The sequence below is a fragment of the Rhincodon typus genome, unplaced genomic scaffold (genome assembly GCF_021869965.1).
Source record: "Rhincodon typus isolate 14 unplaced genomic scaffold, sRhiTyp1.1 hic_rhity00004521, whole genome shotgun sequence".
Taxonomy (NCBI): domain Eukaryota; kingdom Metazoa; phylum Chordata; class Chondrichthyes; order Orectolobiformes; family Rhincodontidae; genus Rhincodon; species Rhincodon typus.
Window position 1 is genome coordinate 1,704 of NW_025970159.1, and position 11,095 is coordinate 12,798.

General features: G+C 36.9%; 1 protein-coding gene across 1 annotated transcript; it reads left to right on the top strand.

Moving 5' to 3' along the window:
* Positions 1–2,459: 2,459 nt before the first annotated feature.
* LOC125481956 (lipopolysaccharide-responsive and beige-like anchor protein) lies at positions 2,460–10,884 on the top strand (the record flags this gene model as incomplete). The annotated part of the gene is made up of 3 exons (XM_048593909.1): positions 2,460–2,568; positions 6,135–6,287; positions 10,716–10,884. Coding segments are annotated over 3 exons (431 nt in total), but the record flags the coding sequence as incomplete, so codon positions are not given.
* Positions 10,885–11,095: the final 211 nt, after the last annotated feature.

Consider the following 11,095-nt stretch of genomic DNA (forward strand, 5'->3'; position numbering starts at 1 on the left):
TCTGTGTACTGAGCCTTTACCCTTGAAAGGCTTTGAGGGCCTGTAACTGTTTATTCTTGTTTTACTCTGGATTTGTTTTTCTAATCTACCAGTGTTGGGTCCTTTTATGGAAGGACTCAACCTCTCCCTTGTCTGAGGTGTGGTGACCCTCAGGTTAATCCATAATGAGTTGTCTGTCTCTAATAAGAGAGCATTCCTGTGGTGCAGTAGGACTGTGGCAACTTTACATTTAATCTTTACCTAAGGTCCTTTGCTAAATTAATGAAATTAATTCTTCCCCAGTAGAACTTTTTACTTCTCCATGGTCTCCATAATTACTTCAACCCAAATTATGTTGTGCTCATTTAATGGAGTGGTTTTCTACTGCAATGTTGTCCACTTGCTCTACTTCATTCACCTGAATATGATTCAAGGCAGAGCTGTAACATTTTCTTAAAATAGACCTATAGTAAGAAGGTGATGTAGGATCAAATTTCAGCAAATTTCACCAGCAATAAAAATACAGTGGCAATTTTGGGGGATGACTTAACTTACCATTCTGTAGATTGGGTACACATAGTGCTAAGGGTAGGGATTTTCTGTGCTTCCTGGCACGTTGAACTGGGAGTAATCCTGAGATTACAACTTTAAAGTTCTGATTTTAATTTTACCTAGCTTGTGAAACTCCACCTGATGGATTTGATATTTTTCTTCTTGTATCATTAGTTCAAATAAAGTCCCGACTTCTGGCCATTCACATTTTCCTTACAGAGTGTTCTGTGCAATCTTGTTATAATCTTTATTTTAGCACTAGGAATTATGTTCGTTTTTACAGAAATACCTCTTAACATGCCTGACTCTCAAATCTTCTGTGACTGTTGCATTTCCACGCAAGATTTTCCCTTGTGCATAGTCAAACCTTGTTGGTGCTAGTAGTTTGATACTTTTTACTGCATTCTTGTGTTTAGAACTGAAAATTGAGTACAGTATGCCACTAGCTTGGGGAATTGACTGTTTGAACTTTGAAGCTTTGACCTGGAGCTAAAGCATTTGGCAGCACTTCCTGCATATATGATTATCGAGGGCACATCAAGTATTCTGGAAATTCCATGTACAGTAGAATATTCAAGCAACAGATCTCAGCTAGCCATCTATGATAGTCAGTTCACTGTCTTCAAAATTACCGAAACTCTGATCAGCAAAACATTTGACGCTAAACTCATACAATTGCGAAGTTGAAGATGTCTAAGACACTGAAGCACCTATAATCTACAAATTCTAAGAGACTAACCTCTACAAAACGGAGATACCAAAATAGTAAGCAGCTAACTGAAGTCACTGGAAATTATAAGTATGAATTTAAAACTGAATAGAAACTGTTGTGGTTGGTTGGCCCACCGAGCTGGTTCGTTGTTTTTCCGCAGACATTTCATTACCCTGCTGGGTAACATCATCAGTGCAGCCTCCGATGAAGCGCTGTTCTGTTTTCCTGCCTGTTATTTGAACTCTGGAGTCCGTTGAGCTGCATTACCTCACTTCCGGTTTTCCTTCGCAGTGGAATACTCACTCATCTCTATCCACATGGATAAGGAGAACCACCAATTCGACTGGGACAAGCAAAGCAGAGACAAGCATGGGAATTCCTAGAAGCTTGGTACTCCATGAAGAAAGCTATCACCAAACACATAGAACTTGACCCCATATACACTCCACTGTGAAGGAAAACCAGAAGTGAGGTAATCAGTTCAACGGACTCCAGAATTCAAATAACAGGCAGGAAGACACAACAGTGCTTCATTGAAGGCTGCACTGATGTTACCCAGCAGGGTAATGAAACGTCTGCGGAAAAACAACAAACCAGCTCAGCGAGCCAACCAACCACAACATCCACAACCTGAGCTACAAATCTACTCTAAAATCAATAGAAACTATCACCTAGTGACTGTGAACAGTAAAACATGAAGATTTTGATGAAAGAAATGAACCTATCCTTGTTAGCCATCAGTCTGTTCACTCCATGCAGTAGGTATCAGTTTTGAATTTCTTCTCCGATTTCCAAACTCAATCACCCGAAGCTCACATTCTTCACTGTCACTGATCCTCTGCTGCTAGTTCTTCTGCTTTTATCTGCTATCATTTCTCACTATTTCCCTTCAAGCTCCTAATCTGCGATTATTAATGCTTGTATTGTTTCCCCATAAATTTGTTTTTCTGCTCTGTCTCTGTTACATTACTTTTCTTAAGTTCATCCTCTCTGCTATACTTGAGTAAAGAATGCTCACCTGCTCCAAGAATTTCCTTTGGTTGCATGTGACAGTGTATTCCTACAATACACTTGGTCTAGATGGTTTGTTGTTCTACTTAAAATGAGCTAACATAGGTTGTAAGTACCAAAATAATTTGCACTCTGAATTTCTCCTGGTTCAAGCATATTTGGAATGTTAATGACTTCATCTCCTTTTTCTGACTTCTTATTTCAGCTCCACATTGTTGGCTTTTATAATGGAATTACTGAAGAACTCTGTGGCCATGCAAGAGCAAATGCTTTCTTCTAAAGGCTTTCTTGTCATTGGGTATAGCCTTGAAAAGGTAAATATTGCAACAACCTATTCATTATGTGTATGGTTTTAAATAAGGCGTGACAACTGATTTAATCCTATTAACCACAAAAGAATTTAACAGTATGCTTCTCAAAGCATTGAATCTTGAGTACATTGTCCAACTGAACAGGCGAGAACTATTTTTAGAAAACAGACGAAGTGTTGTTCTTTTTGAAGTCTAACTTTGAAAGTGTTTTGCATATTCTCCCCATTTAAAGTGCAGGGTAACTTTTTTTAAGGTGAAAAGCAATGTACAATATGGGTGATCCAAGTTCTCTTATTTCTTTATTGACAGCAGGAAGATTTGATGAATTGAATAAAGGTCAAATTAAATCTGTAACTTTCAAAACTTGGCTCTCTAATGCTCAACTATTTTCTAATAATGAGTATAGTGAGTTAAATGATGAGCTTCTTCGACTTTTCTCTTGCCTGTGTAAATAAGGAAGAAACTTGTATTTTTGTAGACCATTCACATTCTAATTACATCCCTGAGTGTTTTATTGTCAGTGAATTACTTCTGAATTTTCATCATTGTTTTAATGTAAGCAGGCAGCAGCAAATTTGTGGACAGCAGTGTCTCAAAAACAGAAGGAGATAATTGACCAGATAATTGACTGATGAGGTAGTAGATTAATTGGTAATTTTCTGAAATTCAGTGGATTCAGAAAAGGTTCTATCAGAGTGGAAAGTAACAAGTAATAATCCCTTTATTCAAGAAGGGAGTGAGGCAGGAAGCTGTGGGTGAGTAAGCTTGATGTCTGCTGTGGGGAAAGTTTAGAATTGAATGTCAGGGATGTGAAAACTGGACACCTGGAAAAATACAAGGTAATCAAAGACTTTGCATGGTTTTGTGAAAGGAAAATAGTGTTCAACCAATTTATTTGAGTTCTTTGAAAGAGTAATGTGTGCTGTGGATAAAGGGAAGCCCATTGAGGCACTGTACTTGGATTTCTAGAAGGCATTTGACGAGATGCCGCATAAAAGCTTATTGCACAAAGGAGCTAGTGGTGTAATGGTTAAATTGCTAGCATGGTTCGATGATTAGCTGGTTGGTAGGAAGCAGAGTTGGCATGAATGTCTTTTTACAGATTGACAGGATGTGCTGACTGGGATCCCGCAGGGCTCTCAATGTTTTACAATTTGTATCAACGATGTCGATGACAATAGCTAAATTTGCTGATCATACAAAGATATTTTGAAATGCATGTTGTGAAGATGACATAAGGGGCCAAATCAACATAGGTTAAGTGGGTGGGTAAAGATCTGGCAAATGGTCTATGGTATGGGAAAATGTGAAGTTGTTGATTTTGGCAGGAAGAATACAAAAGGGATATTATTTAAGTGGAAAATGACTGCAGAATTCCAAGTTGTAGAAAGATCTAGGTATTCTCGTGCACGACTCGCAAAAAGTGATTAAGACGGTTGATGGGAAGCTCTCCTACTATGAGACAAATTGATCATAAAAGTAAGGATCCTATAATTCAGCTATATAGGGCATTGCTGAGACTACATCTCGGATACTGTGCACAATTCTGATCATCTTATTTATGGAAGGATGGAGTAAGTTTTTGAAGTACGTTTAGAAGTGGTCTGCTAGAATGATACTTGGATTAAGTGGGCTGTCCTATGAGGAAATACTGAAGAGGCTGGTCTTGTTGTGACTGGAGTTTAGAGGAGTGAGGGTGATTTAATTGAATTTATAGGATTCTGAATGGTTTTGACAAGGTGGACATGGAAAGGATGTTTCCTCTTATGGGGTGAGTCCAGAATTAGGGCACACTTTTAAAATTGGAGGTTTCGCTTTTTCTGAAAGAGATGGGGTGAAATATTTTCTGAGGGTTGTGTATTTGGAACTGTTTGCTTCAAAAGGTGATGGAGACAGGGTCATTAATATTTTTAATCTGCTGGTAATAACATTGTTGTTAGGCAAGGGGATCAAAGGTTCTGACAGGTCGCTAGGAATGTGGAATTCAGAACAAACGGATCACTCATAATCTTATTGAATGACAGCAGACTGTCCAACTTCTGTTCCTAGTCTGTAAGAATCAGGTGATCTCTAGTCCTCTTTGAAATGTGCAATAGAATCTTTTATCTGTATCCAAGAGAGCAGATGCTAATTCAGTTTTCTGTCTGCTCTGAAAGCTCTTGCTTCCAACAATACAGCAATCTCATTGGATTTCACACCAGTATCATATTGAGTTTCTGCTAAAGTCTCTGCAGTTTGGTTCAAACGCTTAACATGCAGATCAGTGTACACATCATAAACTTTATCTAAACAAAGGACACATAAGATGCTAAATATGAATTATTAATAAATGTTAAAAATGCAGGCTTCACAGAAGTAGATACTCATTACTGTTGTAGTATTGTATAATGAAATGTATAGATGATTATCGTCAATGTTGTGCTGAAATTTGTTTTATTTGCATGGAATCGGAAATTACTCAATGCCCGTTTTCATCTTTAAATTCCACCCCGGCACCCCCATCCCAGTCAAAAATCCAATAGTTCTCTGTAGTTATATTAAGTAGTTTAACTAATTAACCAAAAATTTAATGTAATACATAATCTTTCTAGTACTAGATTAAGCTTACTGCCACATTAGAGGGAAAAAATCTTAACACACAATTATCACTTACTTATCTGTCTCTTTATTACCTATGAAAAGCAGCACCAATTCCCGCTGCAATGTATTTACACCTGCGCAAAATTCCAAAGTTAGCACTAATATTTCAATGCTCCGTCATTGACTCATTCTGTGCTCACGCCCTCAGTTTATCTACTATAAACCATGTAGGCATAATCGAGCTGTAACTGTTTGCTTGGAGGAATGCTCCACCTAGTGGTCTGGATAAAAATTGAAGTGCATTCAACATCTGGCACAATCTAGAGGATATAAACATGTGTCAACACCTTTGTCAGTAGTCTTGTGTGGTCAGCAATTGTGCCTATCTGAATTTAGAATCAATTGGATAAATTGGATAGCACTGCCTTCTGTCAACTGCCAGACTAGTTCTGTTTAGTTGTGATTTATTTATTTTGATTGATTTGTGATCAAACATTGCATTATACTGGGCATGTTTCTAAATAATGATAATTTTGATAATGTAATTTTGTAAATCTAAAATTTTAATCCATAAAATATATACTGCACAAATTTATATGTTACCTTTTAATGCTTTGGATGACTGAGATTGTTTCAAAAATGAGCAACAGTGCATTATTTCAAGATGTTTGTGGTTTAAATACAGGTTTTACATGGCTTTTTGTGCTACATCTTCTGAAGCATTTGTAACTCTTCTAAAAGTAGCAATTAATGCTTCTGTATTGCATTCATTTACAGAAATTACTGTAGTTTTTGTACTCAAGAAAAAACAACCACTGTGAAAGCAGTAATTTTTTTCATTTCTTAAGTTAAAACCTAACTTATTGTTTTGGTTACTGAATAAAAATTTCAAATGAATTGATGTACTCCAAATGCAAATGCTTTCAGATGTATCACTATTTAAATTATTTTAATATGCTTAATAACTGAAATCCATGTTTTTCTTGTAGTCTTCCAAAGTTCATATTACTGGAGCTGTTTTGGAACTGTGTTTGGCATTTGCCAAATATCTGAGTAACTTACAGAATGGAGGCCCTCTACTGAAACAATTATGTGATCATATTCTTCTGAATCCTGCTGTATGGATCCATGCTCCAGCCAAGGTGAGTACCTTTTCAATTTTTAGAATGAAAACCTATTTGAATTTAAAAATATTTCAAATATACTGCTGCAAAGATTTAACATGAAGTGTAGCTGAATATGATTTACAAATGCATCCATTTGCTTCAAAATGTTGAGAGCAAATAGTTTTTTTTTATTTTAACTATGCTTATAATCTGAGAAATCAAGGTTGGATTAAAATTGTTACAGCTTCCTCTTCCACAGGTTTGTAGCAGAAATAATCTCGAATTTCTGTCTTTGATTTGAACTGGATTCATTTGGTATTTTGGCTAAATGAATCAAATTAAACTGTACATAATAATTTAAATTGAGTACATTACTAAATGAAAACTGGGCTTTTAAACTCTGCTGAATTGGGTACATTTTTAGTTGACAAGGGAGTTCGGCTATGGGGCAATACCTTATATAATACTATAGAAATTGGAGCAGGTTGAGGCTATTCTGCTTCATATGCCTGCTCCACCATTCAAGAAGATCGTGGTTGACCTGACTATGTCCTTAACTCTAACTTCCTGCTTGTGCCTCTGCCACCATACCCTTGACTTGTCCTACTTAGGTCACTGGATGTGCTCGAAAGTAACTGGCATTTGGAAGGCATTTCCAAATATCAGTTTGAAATATCTCTTCATGTCTAAGTAGTAGAAGACAATACAAAGCATAAATAGTAGAAAACCAAAAAGCTAATGACTGAACTTGATTGCTAACTATGAATAAAGGTTAGGAAGTAGAGAAATAAAGGCAACTAAAAGCCAACAAATCTCTTTACCTTGATGACCATTAGCATGGTTTTCCAAAAGAGCCACAGATATAATGAATGCATTATTTACAATTATCTAAAATTTATTGGGTTCTGGAAATGTCCCAGTGAATTGGAAGGTTACAATTTTATATGGAATGAGGCCTTAGCTATCTGTACTCTATGTTCAGTGTATCTAAAATTGCTGGAAGATCAAAACTAGGTGGGGAAGTAAGTTGTGAGAACACAAGGTCTGAGAAGGGGCATGGGCAGATTAAGAATGGGCCAGAGGGTGGAGTTGGGATATAATATGGAATGATGTTATTCATTTCAGAAGTTGCAAGAGAAGCTATTGAATAGTCATTTCGTAGCATAAAATTTTTGTTGTTGCAAAAAATGCATCTATTGAAGCTTTTCACCTTATGCTCATCAGGACATTGGCAAGAATACCAGTGCAAAGGGCAATAACATTTTATACAATGTGAGAAGAGAGTGATGATGGATTGACAATCTAACAAATAGGCAATGTCACATTCTCCGGTTCTTTTCTTAGGGTAAACCAATCAGAATCAAACCACTTGGTTTAAATTAAAGCTTAGCAATTAACTGACAGCCATCAGCTAACTGGTGCATTCTGCATGGCAATGCCTGTACCAATAAGAATTCTGTTGCCAACAATCAACACTCTCATCTCATACAGTTTAAGTTACATTGATATTCTTGTGAATGCCCTTATGAATGTAAGGTGAAAAGCTTCAAAATGCCTTTTTTGAGCAATAAACTGTTAAATTTTGATTCTAGAAAGATTTGGGTGTCCTTGTAAATGAAACACGTTACAGCAGGCGTAAAGGAAGGCAAGTGGCATGCAAAGCATTGGATTATAAAGGTAAAGGAGCCTTACTGCAGTTGTATGCAGAGCTTTAGTGTAAAACCACACTGAGTGCTGTGAATAATTTAGATCTCAGAACCTAAAGTGGGTTATGTAGTGATTGTAACGAGGTCAGTCAGGTGGAACTCATAGGATATAAGTTCCCTGATTGGGACTGTCAGTCTGGTTCATTCAGGGAGCCCTGGCTGACAGATAAGAACAGGAGTGTCAGACATCCTGCTCTGTCTGAGAACTGGCTCGGAGGGAGCTGGATCACTGTCAAGGACTTTCCACATATAAGTAAAGGGTGACTTGGTGATGGGATACCAGCCTCTCTGGAGTTATTTCAGTTTACACTTTCTTTGAGAGGTGTGCAACCAGGATTGATTCCTACAGGATGAGAGTTGCTTTATGGTGAGGAACTGAGTACAGTAGGTCAGTACTTCTGTGGATTTTGAAGAATGAGTGGTATTGTTACTGAAATACAAAGTTCTTGGTATATCAGTATGTATTCTAATAAGCTAATTCCCCAGGTTAAAAACAGTAGAGCTACAGGTTGAGATCAGGGTTTGGCTGTTGGGAATGAGATATATAGAAATTTGTTGATTGGTATGCTGTAAATCTCTGGAATTCTGCATCCTGGAATGTGATAAGAGCTCACATGTTGGGTATATTTGAGACTGAGGCAAGTAGATTTGGATTCGAAGGGAATGCAGGGATATTGGAATCTGCTGGGAAAGTGAAGTCAAGATCAACATTAGTCATGATCATACAGGATGTCAGAACAGCTTGAGGGAAAATATAGATCGTTTCTGCTCCTATGTTTAAAGTCCTAATTTTCTTAGGCATTGATCTTTTGCTGCTGAACAGTTTATGGGTAGCCTCTGAAACAAGCTAATTTCCTAGTTGTTAACCATAACTCAGCAAGAGCAGGCTATTCTGCTCATAATATCCTCTTCACTAAACACACACAAGGCATCGTTGTCTAGTTACTCCTTTCGGAAGTGCTGAAGGAGCACATAACCTGATTTTCTTTCCTCTATCTAACTTGGGCACAAGGGTATTTGTGATGTCTTTCTTGTCATTATGGATATGAACTACTAATTCAACAATGGGTTAAGGACTGAATCATCGAGCTGAGCCATGAGGGAACATGTTATCAAGATGAAAACTACTGCTGTCTGATTTTGTCAAAAGATTGAGTGTAAAATTCCAGTTACTACTTTCTGTTTCTTTAGAATTTTTAGGTGCACAACTTTCTCTGAATAGGAAAACTGACAGGACATGTTCTCAGATCTTTCAACTTTTGAACTGATACACTAAATTGTCCAACAGGAACAACCATCCTAATGGAAACCCTTGCTGCAATTGATAAACTTTTACTTCCACTGAAGAAATTGTCTCTTTCTGATAACTCAAAGTGAGATCAAGGACTTGTTATAGGCAAAAACATGGTGATAGCTGTTTGTTTACCCCTTTGACGATAGAATCTGCACACTGATCATTGTCATTTCAGCCCTTTACTTTAAGTAAAAGCTTTTTAACCTTGGGTATTGTGAGAACTATTAATATTCTCTTGATACATTTTGTTCACCTATTTTGTAATTTTTCCACTATTGCTAATTTTTACATTTCTTACCTCACAACTTGCATCTGATAACTTATTACAATTAGGCGATAGCACTTTGATCTTGCCAACAAATATACCTTTGATCAAGAATCATATCCCTGATTTTGTGTCCCGTTGACAGCTGACCCCAATCTTTCTTTCTTTTGAGTACAGCTGTACTGTACTCTGATCTAGTGTGATGTTGTCTATGTGTCATTTGTGGCATCTACAAAAAAATGAAAAATGTCTAGAGCATAGATTCCATTTAAACAATGTAAAGAGCAATCTAAAGAATGAGAAAGAAAGATGGGATTATGAGAGAAACAAAAGAAGACAGAAAATAAGTTAAAATATTTATTTTTTCAAACAAAAATGCAAGCACCACTTCACGTCTGAGAGAACCAAGACTTGATGCACATGTGGAATTGAATTTTGAGAGCCATAGATGTTGTTTGACACATCAACACATTATAAAAAATACATTTGCTCTTGAATACACTAGTCTGAATGTTTTCTGGCAATTTTAGTGTGTCACTAGTAGGCAAGAAAACCAAGTTCATACCATTCAGTTGATTTCAGTTCATTTGGTCTGCAACAACTGAACAGGACCATGTGTCATCTGTGTCAAGAACATCTCTGACAACAGCTTCTGGAATCTAAGTTTAAATATTCTGCAATTTTCTGTCTGACCTGCTTTATTGTAATGGAGTATTAAATGCATGATGATGAAGTTGGCTAAACATTGGTGTTGACAACCTGAATTGCAGACTTGAATGTTTCGATAATCAAAATATTAGAGGCCAGTGAATGGTTGGAACTGAGCAGTTCCCAGATTACACAAGAATAACCTTCAGTGGGTTACTGTTTTGAGAAGAGAAATTCATGGTCCAAATATGGCAGTGATGACATTTTTTCTTAAGTTTTATAAACCAGACCTAAGTAAGAGATGTTTGTAGTTCAGCAGTCTTTGGAAACTCATTTTTCCCTGAACTGGGGACTGTCTTTGTCATTGTGAACTCCTTGTGGGTATTTCAACTCTAAAACATTAATTGAAAGGATTTGCAATACAAAAAAGATTTGTTCCTGATTTGCAACTGAACACTCAGTTACTCGGATCTTGATTGTAGAATTTTAATTGTTGGATATTGGTACAAATCTGGTGATTTCTTTTTTTCTTCCTCTTTACTTCAATCCAGGTTCAGTTGCAGCTCTACACCTACTTGTCCACTGAGTTTATCAGTACAGCCACCATTTACAATGCAGTAAGACGGGTTGGTACTGTGTTGCAGATAATGCACACCCTTAAATACTATTATTGGGTAGTGAATCCTCAGGATCGCAGTGGAGTTGTTCCCAAAGGCCTGGGTAAGCCAAACTTGAACTTGCTTATTTTGTTTTGCATACTCCAGTTGTAGCTCATAAATAGTGAAATATATTGCATCTGAGGCAACCATTTTTATCTGATTCAGCATCGCAGAAGTTTCTGATACGTGAAGTCACTTCAGAACGGGTACAACCAGAAACTTAAACACTATAAAAAGAAACAAATTTTATTTAGGAGTTGTGGCAAATATTT